At 38.2% G+C, this 16,769-nt stretch overlaps 1 protein-coding gene across 1 annotated transcript in view; it reads right to left on the bottom strand.

The window, feature by feature from the left end:
• Positions 1-5,985: 5,985 nt before the first annotated feature.
• SLC27A6 (solute carrier family 27 member 6) overlaps positions 5,986-16,769 on the bottom strand; it is a 55,741-nt gene continuing 44,957 nt past the window's right edge. The window contains exons 6-10 of the mRNA XM_073346228.1: positions 14,320-14,410; positions 11,036-11,234; positions 10,137-10,234; positions 8,100-8,230; positions 5,986-6,162 (exon numbers count right to left, since the gene is read on the bottom strand). Coding sequence (XP_073202329.1) covers positions 5,986-6,162; positions 8,100-8,230; positions 10,137-10,234; positions 11,036-11,234; positions 14,320-14,410 — 696 coding nt within the window. The remainder of the gene's footprint in view (positions 6,163-8,099; positions 8,231-10,136; positions 10,235-11,035; positions 11,235-14,319; positions 14,411-16,769) is intronic.

The raw sequence follows: 16,769 nt of genomic DNA, 5'->3' as shown, positions 1-16,769 counted from the left end.
AATTGAATGAGAGTCATCAATGTGATACAGTTGCAAAATTGACTAATATCATTATGTGTGTATTCAGAGAAGTGTTGTATGTCAGATACAGGAGGTAATTGTCCATCTCTCTTTGGCAGTGGTGAGGCCTCAGCTGAAGTATTGTGTCCAATTCTGGGCACTTTAGGAAAGATATGGACAAACTGGAAAGAGTCTGGAGGAAAGCAACAAAAATGATAAATTTAGACAATCTAATCTGGGAGGAAAGGTTAAAGGGCATGTTTAGTTTTGAGAAAAAGAAAACAAAGGGGGGACCTGATCATAAGTCTTCAAGTATGTTAAGGACTGTTATAAAGAAGATGGTGATCAATTGTTCTCCAGGCCCACTGAAAGTAGACTAGAAGTAATGGGCTTAATCTGCTGTAAGGGAGCTTTAGGTTAGATATTAGGAAAAACTTTCTACTCTAAGGGTAGTTAAGCACTGCAGTAGTTACCCAGAGAGGCGGTGGAATCCCCAGCATTGAAGGCTTTTCAAGCACAGGTTGTACAATCACTTGTCAGAGATGGTCTAGATTTACTTGTTCCATCCTCAACATAGGAGGCTGGACTTCACAAGGTTTCAAGGTTGCTTCCAGCCCTATATTTCTATGATTCTATTAAAATTGTGTGTGGGTTTTTTGGGGTGGGGAAGAGGGGTTTGTTTTTGGTTTTGTTGGGGTTTTTTTGGGGGGGGGGTGCGAAAGGTAGCCATTTGTGGGAAAGGAGTGATTTTGGTTAATTTCCTGTTCAACATTTTTTTAAAATTGTCATAATGAGACTTTTTACACTTACAAAACCAAAGAGTTTTATCTTCTGGGCCAAAATGATTTTTTATTTAGAAATTTAATTGAATGTATAGTTATAAACTCTTTTTTATTCCACGCATTTTCAGTTCATGAAAATTTTTGAAATTTTGTTTTTTCTTCCCAAGTTGGGATGGGAAAATTTTTCAAAATCTCGAATTTGTGCAGGTTGGGAAAACCATTTCCTACTCTGTTATATACTGTGCATGACCTTTTCTTTCAGATGTGGACCTCACAGTGATGGTGCATGACTTTGTATCTTCAAGGTTGGTGTCAGGGTTCTTTTCCCACTCTGAACTCTGGGGTAAAGATGTGGGGACTGGCATGCAAGACCCCCTCAGCTTATTTTTACCAGCCTAGGTTAAAAACTTTCCCAAGACACAAATTCCACCTTGTACTTGAACAGTATGCTGCCAGCACCAAGTGATTTAGACAAAGAATCAGGGAAAGGACCACTTGGAGTTCCTGTTCCCCCAAAATATCCCCCAAAGCCCTTACACCCCCTTTCCTGGGGAGGCTTGAGAATAATATCCAAACCAATTGGTTACAAAGTGAACACAAACCCAAATCCCTGGATCTTTGGATATTGAAAAAAAAAATCAATCATTTCTTGAAAGAATAATTTTATTTAAAAAAAAAAAGAAAAGGTAAAAATCCCCTCTGTAAAATCAGGTTGGAAGATAACTTTTCAGGGTAACAAAAGATGCACAAAACACAGAGGAACCCCCTCTAGCCTTAGTTTCAAAGTTACAACAAAACAGGGATAAACCTCCCTCCAGCAAAGGGAAAATTCACAAGTTGAGAAAACAAAGATAAATACGCCTTGCCTGGCTGTACTTACAATTTCTGTAATATGAGAGACTGGTTCAGAATGGTTTGGAGGACATGGATTGATGTCCAGTCCCTCTTAGTCCCAAGAGTGAATGAACACAGAAACGAACCCAAAACAAAGCCTCTCCCCCCACCCAGATTTGCAAGTATCTTTGTCCCCATTGGTTCCTTTGGTCAGGTGCCAACCAGGTTATTTGAGCTTCTTAACCCCTTACAAATAAGGAGGAATTTTAGGCTACCCTTATGCTTATGACAGTTGGATTATCGTAATGTGTTCCGCCTTGTGACTTTTCTTGATGACTTCAATACAGTGCTCAGTAGCGCTAGATACCCCAAACATATTACACTGTACTAGTTTCTTCATTGTTGCACATACTGTTTTTAATATATTGTATAAATCTCTATCTGGCCTCAGTCTTTATAGACAACCTCTCCTCCCCTATATCTTCATGATGATTGAGGTCAGTCACAGAGCTCAAATTAATGTTGGAATGAGTGTTGGAAACCTTGTGGAACAGCAATTTTGGTGGAAGGTCCTCAATTTTGGAGTTTTGCAGGTCTTGTGACCCTGTTATGATTTTTTTAATCTTTAGGGATCAGGTCAAGGCCTGTCTATTTAGCTAGAATTTGTCTTGTGCATAGGTCCAAATGGGTGCGATCTCCTGCTTAAAGGTAATCCTGCTTAAATGATGACCCATTTACTCACACTGGTGAGCAGTCATCCACACAAGTAGCCCCACTGGTTTCAGTGGGACTACTCACCTGAATAAATGCTCACCACTGTGAATAAAAGGGTAAAAGGCCTTTTAATGCAAAAGTAGAATCTTGTAGCCAACTCAAAAAATGGCCAGTTGTAGCCTCAGCTATCCATCGCCTACCAATTGGAATGAAAACCCGAAACTATACAAAAACATCCTCAGCCTCACTAACAAATACGTTTACTTAGGCTGAGTAACTGCAATTAGAAAAAATGTATTTTTCTTAAACATCTGTCATCTGTTCATTTAATAGGACAAAAAATGCTCCACTTTCATAACTCAGATCTGTGTTTTGAATGTATACTTTGTGTAAACTGTTGACTTGACTGATGTAAACATAAAAAATGTCACCACAGTGAGAGTTTGCAACTGATTATAAACATCTCCTGCATCAGTGAAATAGGGTGTCTGATCTGGAAACCAATACAAATAGTTTGGCCACTTACGTTTCTATTATACACACAGTAATCTCATTAGCTTTGGTCACAAATACATAAGTTCCATTATGAAATACAGCTATCTACCAAAATCTATTATCTGGCCATATATCAAATGGAAAACTTACGTAAGCCATTTTCTTTAACACTTTAAAAACAAACGTGTTTCCTTGCATACAGTAAACACTGAGAGTTGTGTTTGAAGGATCACTCACCCTTTTGAAAATTGTGGGTATCTGCACACAGCAGGTCATTTTGAATTAAAGAGCAGAATTAATCAGAACTCTTTCAATATCAGAATTCAGATAATATGCATCAAGGCAGTCAATCACCCTATTGCAAAATGTGCTTAAAATATTGTCTGTACTCAACACTGAATTTAAGATTTTTTTCCTTTTGGCTTAGATTGAGTCATTAGGCTGATTCTAGACAGCAGGTCTACACTAGAACGACTTTCCCAATATAGTTACACTGGGACAGCTATACCAGCAGCCCCACTTCCCTGTGGAGACGTAGTTCATTGTGGCAAAATAATGCAGTTCCCCAAACAAACTAAACTGGCAAAAGGACATTTTTGACAGGATAAATGCATTTACTCTAAAGCTCTTGCTGTTACAAAAATGTTGTTAAGAATCAGGCCTCTAACCGATATTATCCTGGTAAAAGTTTCTTGTGTAAACCTGGCCAGAATAAGGGGGATGTGTAAATTGCACCATCCTAGGAGAAACTCAGGGTGGTTTTGCATCTCAGAGAGGCCTCTTGCTGTAGGGTAGGGTCAGGAGTACTTTGCTATAGCCCTCCTTTCTTGTACCCAGCCAGCTCCACCATGGCTGTGCCCAATACCTGCTCATTTGTTTGTTGGGGGCAAAGGGTAATATAGCGCTCCCAGAACATGCCCTACCACTTCTGCCTGGAGTCACTCTCTGGGCACAGTTAATTCAGCCACTCCTCTGCCTGGCTGAGTAGCCAGAACCACAATCTAGGCTTTTGTTGAGCCAATAAGATCTTCTACATGGCAAATTGGTTCATGTAATGGCATGACTTTTGCTGGAATTCTGTTGTTCTCTAGTGATCCCAGCTAACAGATAGCCCCTGGAAGGCTGTTGCTAGCCAGCCTAAGTTAAAGCAGCCTTCTTTATGTCAAGCATAAATCAGCCCTGAGAGTTGTTGGAGCATGCAAGGTAGTGTACATTCAAATAGCGCAATGGTAGGACCTTTTATTTTTTTAAGGTCCAAATCAAATTTGTAATCTGAAAAAGGACTGCAGAAAGGCAAAGATTAGACCAATATTTAGTTAAAGGCCAATAGCAGTGAACATTCTGATCTCAAACAGTATTTGTACTGTACATTCTAGTATAAACATTAATAACACGACTTCAACAGACTTCTAAAGTTAAAAATAAAAGAAGAAGATGTAAATTGTAAGCAATCCATTTTAGACTACGACTTTCAGGTGGTCTTTGTGCTGCAATCATACCAGATAAAGAGATGTTGTGTACAATGCTGAATAGCAGCAGCAGCATCACTATATTTTGAACAATGAGGAGTAGAAGACTCAATTTTTGTAAAAGTCTGTAAATATCACACCTGATTGACGGACTAATTGGAGAAATTTGGCATAACAGGAAGGTTCAGGAGAGGAGACAATCTAACCTAATATATTTTTTAAATCCGCCATCTGTCCTCTGTGAGGCGCATAATGTAACCAATCCCAAAACAAAACTTTGTCATTAATCCTAAATCAGACTGACACAAATACAGTTTATTTTAACTTTTACACTTTATTTTAAAACTCTTAAGAACAGTGTTTTAGCATGTATGTCTAGAATTTTAAAATACCTTCAAATAATAATCCGAATCAGTCATTAAGAAAACAAGGCACCCACTGGTTAATTAAGATGAATCTTTTAAAGAACTAATATTCTTGTTTTATACATTTTTTTTAATGTTCTAAGAACAATTTTTGCCCTCAGCTGGCAATGACTTCCAATCCATTTGTCCTAACTACATCTGAGTGACACTACCCAACAGACCAGGACTATGCACATCAATGCATGGATATTTTTATCCAGTGCCACAAGTGTGCTAGTTGCTTTACCAGACAGTATACCCTGCCCTCAGAAGTTTACAGTCTAAAGAGACAAGGTACAAATGAAGGAAGGGAATAGATGGCAACAAAAAGGCATGCTGCTGAGCAGTGAAGCTACCACACCTTTCGTTAGTTCCATGTTTTGTTAAGAGGATTTTTTGATGTCCAACTCTCTTCTTATTTATCTTGTTGATGTTGCTTTGAGGGAGCATTATGATCTGTAGGCTTTAGGCATGTGTGCGTTTAAGATTGGATTATGGAAAACAAGGTCAGGAAGAGGGATGGTTCCCCCATGTATGGAAGTGAATGGAAAAAGCCAGAGAGATCACCATTGCCTTCAACGGCTTTGGCCTGGGCCCTTAGAGCAGTAAACTTGCATCTTGCATGTGGACAAGGAATTTAAATATGCTGCAGAAGGTAAGTGGATTAGGAATCAGATGAGGACAGAACCAAGATCCAGATGCCATGTGGGAAGGAGATAAGAACAATGTATGCTGTATGCCTTCCATGTATTGAAACTAAGCAGCTTAAGTCAATGTTTTCATAGAGCAGGAAAATTATAGTTTGTGGTTTTTTCCGTACCTTTCTTCAGTTCCTTTTTAATTTTAACATTTTATAAATAATCATTTGGCTTTATGAAATTTAAAGGAAAACTATTAAGTACAGTAAAATAGATGTTAGTCTCAAGCAACAATACTAACAGTAGTATATTTTTCCAATATAATTTATTTGTGTATATTATTATTTTTCTGTAACTATCACTCATTCATGTCTGATATAGAAAATAGGTTCAAGACGTTCATACCCCAAATCACAAAGAAGATACATTTTAAACATGTTTCATAAGTAATATAAAGTATATTTGGTGTTTCAGGAGATAGAAAATTATTAGTGTTCAGTGACGATCAAAACTGAAAGGTGTAGTGAAACTTCTGAATCCAAAAAGATATGGCTGCAAAATATCAAGAATACAAACTACATAGAAATATTACTTAGTGCCTTTGTTGCTTCTTACAAAGTAGTTATCAAATCTGTTAATTTAACACTAATTAAAGTTTCAGTTGCCCAGATAAGATCTTGTCATGAAGTTCTTTGGTTAATGGAACATAAGATTTTTTAGAACTGTATAAAAAATAAAGTGGATCAGTGATTGCAGATAGATTAAACCCTTCCCTCACCAACCGAAATTTTTGTTGTTTGAAAGTTCCTGTCATTTCCATTGTTTCCTAGGGGAGAAAGAAAATTATTTAAGGTTAAGTGGAAATATTTAATGCTTTTTCTCTTGTCTGCATGGACACCTACCTTCTTGACTTAAGTGTAAGGTTGGTTTACCCAGTGATGACAAATTTGCAGTCCATCCCTTAAGTAACTGAGGCCCAATCAAGACTAGCGTGAAATTTCCTGCTTATGTTCCAAAACCACAAGGAGCAGAGCAAAATCGTTTCTTGCTGACTGACAGCTCCATGGTGACAACAGTTAACCCTCCCTCCTATTCAATCTGGGTCTTAGCCCTTTTATTGTTGCCTAGGCTGGGCCACATTTCGAGTTTCCTTGTCCCTCTATTAAATATTCTTCTACACACAAACATATATGTCTCTCTAATTTATTCTCTTACTCTCCCTCTTCAGGGACTGAGCCACAGAACCCGCATGCTGGCATGGGGCAAGAGTTTGAAACAAGAGGGAAGAATGTTGCAAACTATATTTTGGATCTTGCAACTGTAGTATCAAATCAAAGGCTTTATAGGAGAGCCCACATTTGACTGAAATAGCCCAGCTTCTTAACTACTCTGCGTTTGTGAACATTTATAAAGACAAAATTTAGGAAGATGTTCACAAAGTACAGACTGTCACAATCAAGAGCCTCTATTTATAATGTAAATGAGCATCTCTGAATTCCCCCAATAAGTTCCCATACTAATATCCAGAAACGGAAGATGGAAGAGTCATATTGGATCATCCAGTCCAGTGGTTCTCAAACTTTTGTACTCGTGACCCCTTTCACATAGCAAGCCTCTGTGTGCGACCCCCCCCTTATAAATTAAAAACACTTTTTTACGTATTTAACACGATTATAAATGCTGGAGGCAAAGCGGGGTTTGAGATAGAGGCTGACAGCACGCGACCCCCCCATGTAATAACCTCATGACCCCCTGAGGGGTCCCAACCCCCAGTTTGAGAAACCCTGATCAAGTCCATCCACTTGCTATGCAGGATTGCTCTCTACTAAATACTTTGTAATGTTCTGCCTAGTCTAATTTTTAAAATCACTCCTTCCTGGCGAGGGAAGGGGGGGATAAGGGGGAGGGAAATGGGAATGGTAGGTTAGTCAGAACCTCATATCTGTCTGTCAGGAAATTTTTTCCTCCCTATTTAGCCTGGTTTGCTTTTCTAGTTTCATCCAGCTACTCCAATTTATAACAATACATCATTCCTCTCTTCCCTTGCTATTAACACCCTTCAGAAATTTGTAGCATTACCTCTTGCACCTTTACTGTTGCTTACACAAACAATACACAGTTTGCTCTTAACCTTTCCTCCAGCCTCCTGATAATATTATGTTCCTTTCAACTCCCTTCAATTTGTCAAAATCTCTCTGGTAATATGTGCTCAGAATTAAATATACTATTCCAGGTGCAGGAGCATCAGAGCTATATAGAGAAGGTTTGTTAACTCTGCTCCAATACAGGATACCTTGGCATTTTTGTGGCTATGTCACACTGCAAATGCACGTCTAGTTCGCTGTCTACTATCACCCCTTCTCTTTCAGCATTACTTCTTCCCAGCTCTCTCCCTTCCATTAACTATATAGATTTCAGGTTATTTTCCCAGATGCATTAGGTACCATTTATTAATCTGAATATAATTTGTTATTCCCTGTCCATGTTTCTAATCTCTGTAAATCTCTTTGTATTATCTCCGTCCTCACAGCTGTACATGACTCCTCCCAGTTTAGCATAATGTGCAAATTCCATTACTATGCTGTATAATTTCCCCTTTTAGATCATAAATGAAGATGGTAAATAGGACTGGTCATACGGTCAATCTGTGCAATACACCATCAGATACCTTCTCTTCAACCCACCATATTGCCTTTTATGATCTTTGTCAGTGTTCTGTTCACATGTGATATTTGTGTGTCCTGCACAATAAATGTAAATTACCTGGAGTCTTAAAAATAGTGGGCAAGCATAGCCTGGTAGATATGTCACAACTTGTTCATACATTTGTTCTAAATCTAATGACTTATTAGGCTTCAAAGTAACAGAGACCATTCCCACTTTTCCTTCATGATCTGTGAAAAAAAGTTTAAAATTAGTTATATGCTACATAATCTGGAAATTTTCAATCTTAGTGTAACCTGACTTTAAAAATCATATATTAATATACTGAAAATTTGTCTGATTAAGAATGTATGTAGTATTTATGTTTCAATCAAACGATAAAATATACACGTGAACACACAAAATGACAAAAGCTTTACTGGAATAAATGTGGAATGACTACATTACTCTTATGTACCAGAACCATAAGTGAGTTATGTAGGCAGTCTCAAATGAATTCCTTATACTTCATCACCATATCGTATATTTTGTCACAAATTTTATAGGGGAAATTATTATAGGAATGTCTGAGAATAACTTAAGTACTGGCAGAAAAGAAAAGTTATAACTAGATAGCTTAGGTTTCTAGAACTTTCTGTAATATTTTTTCTGTTTAGGATGACTGCATTACTTATTAGCAAGGCTACAATTTAGTCATGGAGGTCATGGAATCCATGACTTCCAGTGACCTCTGTGACTTCAGTCTGCCGCCTGTGGGGGGCAGGGAGCTGCAGGGTACCCCTGCTGCCTCTAATGGCAGCAGGGGTACCCACAGCTCCCTGCTCCCATGGGAGGCAGGTGCACCCCACAGCTCCTGGCCACCACGGGCAATGGGGGGACCCCCCAGAGCTGCAGGCAGCAGGAGTACCCTACGCCCCCCACCTGCTGCAAGCTGCTCTTACCCCCTGCACAGCTGCCCCACTTCAAGCAGTGCTGGGACCCGCAGCTCCCCATTTTGTCCCAGATATTTTTAGTAAAAGTCAGGGATAGGTCAAGGCTTCCTTGAATTTTTCTTTTGGCCATGACCTGTCCGTAACTTACTAAAAATATCTGTGATAAAATCTTAGCCTTATTATCCACTCACAGGTTATGCAAGCTATTCCAGATGAGTGCCTCTGCCACTCTGGAGTAAAGCAGCCACCCTAAACTCATAACAATAAACCTTTTTATATCACCTTGCAATTATGTGGTCTCTTACTTTTAATACACAGAGGGCGGCTGCCATTAAAAATTCAGTATTTGCCAAAAGTTGTCCCACAGTGGCATGTGAGATATTGCAATTATTCCTTTTTTTTAAAATTTGGGTAAAAATTATACTATTTGTTGGCCAGTGTTGAACATACAATGGAGACCACTGTAGACAGAGTAGTCCTGATTCTCAGTTACAGTAAGGCTCCTTTACATTGCTCTTTCAGAGTAAAGGGGCTTTAAAGTGTGAGTAAATTAAACTTGCACCTACTTTCAAACCTCTTTAACTTCCCAGTGGGGTGTAAAGAGGCTGTAGCATGAATGGAAATCAGGCCCAGACCATTTTCGGCAAACTTTTTTTTTTGTTTATTATCATCATACTGTTTTACATATTTCATTCATTTCTTTTTAGGTTCCCAGGGAAATTCTCCCTCAGCACTAGTTTACTGGACTGCGTTAAAAGATGAAAGCAAACTAGCTCAAATGCTTAGTTTAATGTGACTTTTTTTTTAATTTAAATGATTAAAAGTTCTTTGCTTCCTCACTCTGTTGAAATGTTTCTATTTTTCCATACAAATGTTTGGGTTTCCCAGATGCCATATTAATGATGCTCAGAGGATTAATTCAAGTTATGCAGTAGTCTCAAATTCATGGCAAAATAACCTTTATAACAACAATACAACATCAAGTTGTCTCTCTTATATTCCACATAAATCAAAGTACAGGGTTAAATGGCTGATCCACAATCTTTTGTTATCTGAGCTCTTCTTAAGAGCTTTTTAGAGAGCTGAATATTAAATAGCCAAGTTAATTAAAAGTGATTGTATAACTTTGTAAAGCAAAAATAAAAGTTATGAGGAATAGAAGCATGAATTTAATGAAAAACCTCTAGAAATAAAAGGTTCTTACCTGGCACAGGAACACCATATACATTGGCTTCCTGTATGAAGTCCAACATACCAATGACATCAGAAACTTCAGTAGTTGCAACATTCTCTCCTTTCCATCTAAATGGAGTCGGGAGTGGAGAACAAAACACTGTACCCTCATGAAAACATATGGGCATATTGTACTCCTGATGGATATTATGAGCTCTTTGGGGGAAGCTAACATTAATATTATTATTAATAATAAAATAATAATAATAATAATTTATCTTATTATTGTGCCTAGTAGCCACAGTCATGGGCCTTGACTCCATTGTGTTTGTACAGGACCTAGCACAGTGGGGTCATGATCCAAGATTGGGGCTCCTAGGCACTATAATAATACAAATTAATAATAGTAATATTACCTTTTATAGGAATTATGAGTACATTGGTCTAAATATACCCTACATTTGTTCTAGCATGTCCAGTTAATGTGATGCTCTGATCACCATAAGAGTAAGCTTTGCTAAAACAGCTGCATTTAAAAATAAATAAATAATGAAAACAAGTAAATCCTATACTAATCTGAAATAAATTATTTTCAACATTTATATCCAGCTAAATCTACCAAATGTAGACATCTATTTTGTTTGATACATTTCCCCACTTCTCTACTTCAGTGTGCCAAGTCTCCTTGCCCACCATTTGCTAGAATGCTCATGAGAAGGATCATGAGGAACGTTGAATGAAAACCTGCCACAAAATGAAGTTAGGTATGGTTGCATGCTGCTCACAAAATTAAACACTAGCACTGTTATATACTTCAAGAATGGATATGAACCAGAGACACTTGGGAGCGAGGAGAGGAGCAAAACAGGTCAAGCAATATTATCCTATCCCATGCACTAATGCTTTTTAATAAGGACATAGTGATTGTACCTGTAGGTATCCCCAATCCTATCCAAAAAGTAAAGAAAATTCTCTTGGTCTTGAACCATCAGATCCCCTGTATTGAAATAAATGTCTCCCTTCTTAAACACCTCGCAGAGTAATTTCTTTTCTGTATGTTTCTTACTCCCAGCATAACCAAAGAAGGGATTCTTTGCATTCACTTTGGAAATGAGAAGACCAGCCTCACCTACAGAGAAAAGTTAAGGTGAATAGTGATGTAAGATATCACAGGATAGTTCATGTTAATGTTTACATTAATGTTAATTGAGTACATATCCTACATTTACAATATTAAGATACTAGATACCCAACTCGACATGGTGGAATTAGCCTATGAGACCAACAAACAATAGTGTGTCTTCTGCTCTACTGCCTTGCACCTTCTGTAGTCCTTTGCAGTTGTCCAAGGTGCATATAAACTGCTGCCAAATAGGAAAGATAGTGTTTTACATTACATAAGATCATAAGAATGGCCGTACTGGATCAGAACAATGGTCATCTAGCCCAGTATCCTGTCTTCCGACAGTGACCAATGCCAGGTGCTTCAGAGGGAATGAACAGAACAGTTAATCAGGTGCTCTGTCCCCTGTTGCCCATTCCCAGCCTCTGGCAAACAGAGGCTAGGGACACTTCCGAGCATGATTTTGCACCCCTGTCCATCCTGGCTAATAGCCTTTGATAGACTTATTCTCCATGGACTTATCTAGTTCTTTTTTGAGCTCTGGTATAGTCTTGGCTTTCACAACATCCTCTGGCGAAGAGTTCATACAATGCACTGTCAACCTGTGGAAGAAATACTTCCTTTTGTTCGTTTTAAACCTCCTGCCTGTTAATTTAATTTGGTGGCCCCCTAGTTCTTGTGTTATGAGGAAGAGTAAATAACACTTTCTTATTTACTTTCGCCACACCAGTCATGATTTTAGAGACCTCTATCATATTTCCCCCACCTTAGTCATCTCTTTTCCAAGCTGAAAAGTCCCAGTCTGCTTAATCTCTCCTCATATGGAAGCTTTTCCACACCCCTAATCATTTTTGTTTACCTTTTCCAATTCCAATATATCTTTTTTGAGATGGGGCAACCAGATCTGCACGCAGAATTCAAGATGTGGGCATACCATAGATTTATATAGAGACAATATGGTATTTTCTGTGTTATCATCAACCCCTTTCCTAATGATTCCCAACATTCTGTTTGCTTTTTTGACTGCTGCTGGACATTGAATGGATGTTTTCAGAGAATTATGCACAATGACTCCAAGATCTCTTTCTTGAGTGGTAGCAGTTAATTTAGACCCCATCATTTTATATCTATAGTTGGGATTATGTTTTCCAATGTGCATTACTTTGCATTTATCAACACTGAATTTAATCTGCCATTTTGTTGCCCAGTCACCCAGTTTGTGTGAGATCCGTTTGAAACTCTTCGCAGTCTGCTTGGGACTTAACTATCTTGAGTAGTTTTCTATCATCTGCAAGTTTTGCCACCTCACTGTTTGCCCCCTTTTCCAGGTCATTTATGAATATGGTGAACAGCACTGGCACCAGCCAGACCCCTGGTGGACACCACTATTTACCTCTGTCCATTCGGAAAACTGACCATTTATTCCTACCCTTTGTTTTGTATATTTTAACCAGTTACTGTTCCAGGAGAGGACCTTCCCTCTTATCCCCATTAACTGTTTACAGGATAAATATCACTACACAAGATGCAAGGCAGTGGAGGATCAGACTCTGCTCTGTTTTAGAGATATCACTTACTAAAGTGCACCTGCCAAGAAAGATTAGATCTCACATTTCTTAGTGAATTATAATTGTCAGCATTAGTTTCCTTTTAATACTCAAAATAAAGTACCTAAGATTTGCAAAAAATGTATGTCTAAAGCTAGGTATTAAATCCATATTTAAATAGCCTGATTTTCAAGAGTACTGAGCTCCACAGCAGTTTCCATTGAAGCCAGAAAAGTGGATTATATTTATACAGAATCAGTTTTTTTTCTTTGCCAATTAACTTATAAAAGTTAACCAAATCTATTTTCAGAAAATAACAGACAAGTTAGGAGAGGAGGAAATAAGTCTGCTTGTTGCACATAGAATGCATGGGTAGAATACTTCTATGGACTACTAGTTCGAAACAGAAAGTATACAGCGCATTCCTGGAAGGGTTGGTTGTGTCCCTGAGCATTCTAGGGTTACCCATACACACAAGTTTTAATTGTAGGGTCTCACATTTATTAAAGCGTTTTCTGAACAGTAAAACCAGAGGGTTACATTGTTCTAGCAGAGAAAAGTACTCCAATAAAAAATATACCCAAAAGGGATAGAAAACGTTACAAGGAGTTTAGGACCAAATCCTGGAGAAAGCATAAAAAGACTACATAACAGGGTTTTGCCTTGCTTTTCTTAGATTCATAAAGTTTAAGGCCAGAAGGTACTACAGGCGCATCTACTCTAACCTCTTTTATATCATAGACCATTAATTTTACCCAATTACCCCTGTATTGAGTCCTATAACTTTTGTTTGGTTAACACATAACTTCCAGAAAGGTAGTCTCCTTATACATGTATCAGGTAGTCTCTCAATCTTTCTGATAAGCTAAACAGAATGAGCTCTTTTAGTCTTTCACAGTAAGGCATTTTTTCCAGCCCTTTAATTATTTTTTGTATCTTCTCCAATTTTACAATATGCTTTTTAAAATATGGAAATCTGAACTGTATACAGTATCTGTCTCATCAATCACTTATACAGAGGTAAAAATCATCTCCCTAAACCTACTCACTGCTCCCCTACTTATATAGCCAAGGATTGCATTAGCCGTTTTTGCCACAGCATCGCACTGAGAGCTCACATGGAGTTGCTTGTCCACTGTGAAGCCTAATATCTTTTCAGAACCACTATTTTCCCAGATACAGTTAGAACTTGTCAAAACTCAGAATTTCATTGTCTGGAAAATTCTGACACTTAAAAAGGTTTTCATTCTGATAAATTTTGAAATTTCAAGCAGAAAAGAAAGACCATCTTTTCCCTATTCGTGCTTTTGTCCTTAGGCAGTCTACCATTAAACAGATTGTGCTTCTAAAGCCTCACATGTTTAAAAATGTACCACTTCAGGTCATTAAACCTACTGATTTTGTAGGCAGATTGTTATAGGTTATTATTAGCTGATGTTGGTGCTTTATCACTTGTAACACAACAATACAGTTCATTTAAAAAAAAAAAAAACACCTGCAAGTTATTTATAGGGTGGACATATCCTGTTATAATGAATGCTTACCTTTCTTAACCTTCTCACACCAACCATGCCTATTTCTAATCGGTTCATCTTTTTTAAAATCATACTTGATTAAGTCAAAGGGGAAAAAAAGCTGAAAAGAGAAGAGAACAGATGAACCATCACTTATTTATAAACACAGCGACATCTGGTGGCAGCAGAAGTAAGCAATGAAACAATTTTATGTATAGCATTCAAATCTTTTTTACCTAAATGTAGAATCCAGTTTTATGTAAATACAAAGTGCACAAGATAAACTTATACTATTCACTGAAGAAAAGCAACATCTGATTTTAATAACTCTGTAACATTAAAAATATCTCTAGAACACATATGTAATCTCACTTATTTCCATTACAGCATCCTGTGGTACAACTGTGGCCCCTATATACCATTGGAGCAGTGTACCAGAATCAGCACCAGGATGTCATAATAATAGAATCAGATCTGCAACTTTAGCTATAGTATTTGATAGTGGTGCCTGCTACAAAAACTACTCCTGGAACCAGATCCTTAGCTGGTGTAAATGACTGTAGCTCCATTTATTTCACTGGAGTTATGCCAATTTATTCCAGATGAGGCTCTGGCCCACAGTTTTTAGCATTGCTTGCTCGTGAGAATGCTTGAAGTTGTAGACTGTGGAAGTATTGTCAAGAGCAGATTAAAATGTTAGAAAAGGATTGTAGATGAACCAAAAGCAGCAGTCCTTAGGATCCTAAAAACTTTCAAGCTCACTCAGCACTACAGTATGGCTCTTAGGAAAAGCCTCATTTTGGTAAAGCTGCACTACCTGAACAAGAAGACTGGGAGCATTCTACTTCCCTAAACGTCAACAGGGAGGGGAGCATTTCCACTACTATACTTCTTTATGGACTGCAGCTTCTCCCTGCTGGGCACCAGTCCTGTTCAGTGGGCCTCACATCCTCCTTTTGGGTACTGTCCACTCCTGAGAGCATAGGGACAGAAGTTTCTATATTCCCCCGATCACAGACATTGCTATTCTGATTGACCCCCTACATAGGCTGCACACCAGAGTTGAAGCTGGGGTGAAAGGTTCTTGGGACCTCTTGCATAAGACTAGACAGAATCTGGCCATGGCTGCAGGACTGGGCCCCATATTCTTCCCAACATTAAAAACCCAGGTACGCTGTTTTCCACTAAATACTCAGGACCTGATTCTCATTTACACTAAGGGCTTGTTTTCACACTAGTGCAACTGCACCACTGTAGCACTTTAGTAAAGATGCTCCTTTGTCAACAATTAATCCACCTCCCCAAAGGCTGTAGCTATGTCAGCAGGAGAAGCTCTCTCATCAATGCAGCACTGTCTACACAGGGAGTTAGGTTGGTATAGCTATGTCGCTCAAGGGTGCGGATTTTTCACACCCCCTGGATAACAGATATACTGATACAGATTTGTTGTGTAGACCTGGCCTAAGGGCCCTTTGCAAGTAGTGTAAAGTGGTTTTCATGTAAATGATAACTTGACCCAGAGTCTTTGTCATTATATGGACAGGGTGCATTTCTTATCAGATATTCACTTATCTTTCTGTGCATTCAATTAGCCTGCCTCCTTACTCTCCTCATCTTCTTTCTCCTAAAGAAGTGCATCAGTAGTTCTTGTAAAAGTAGGACTAACAAAGGATTTCTGGAAATCTTTGCAGAAGAAGTACTGACAGGACCAGTGTGGGAGAAACTAATTGCAAATATATATTTTAAAATCACACAGCACTTTTTTTCACCAGCAAGAAATACAATGTAATTAGGGAAATGGGATTAGGAAGATGTCTCATGTAATGATAAGATGCTAAAACATAAAATGCTCATTTGACTTCAGTTAATTTGACTGAATAGTATATGATTTTATCATCCCTTAACCTGATCAGACCACTATTCATTTTGTTGTCACTGATGCCTGATTTTTTATAGCAACCACTAATTAGCACAGGGGACAATTTAGAAAGAATCAAGTCTGTGGTGGTTGGATGCTGGATTAGTGAATGCAGCTACACATTATTCACACCTTTTGTAATATGAAATTGAATGAGACTGGGACTTAGTTATAAACTTTACTTTTTGAATTAGACATATTGAAAATGCTTTATAATGTAAAGGGATGGATTTTGGTAGCAAAGCAACTGACTGCATATGAGAATTCAACTGTCATCAGGCACTCAAGTACAACCTTGTTTGAGCAAATCTGTTTCACTGACAGAGGAAATGTTGAGATTACCTGATTTCCCTGACCAAAGATGCATCTTTGCATCCAAAATGCATCTTTGGATCTCACTACGACCCAGAGCAAAAGAACCTTTGTTTAAACACCTGGTCTAAAGGAGAGTACCTCTTTCAGTGCGCTACTGTGTATCAGCCCAAGGATCTAAAGACTGGACACATGAACTGAGATTTACTGAACCTACTCATCAGCATCTGTAATACTGTAAACCTGTCTA

This window comes from Lepidochelys kempii, chromosome 5, assembly GCF_965140285.1.
Source record: "Lepidochelys kempii isolate rLepKem1 chromosome 5, rLepKem1.hap1, whole genome shotgun sequence".
NCBI lineage: Eukaryota > Metazoa > Chordata > Testudines > Cheloniidae > Lepidochelys > Lepidochelys kempii.
The sequence above is the reverse complement of the archived record's forward strand: the minus strand, read 5'-3'. Positions and strand labels throughout refer to the sequence as shown.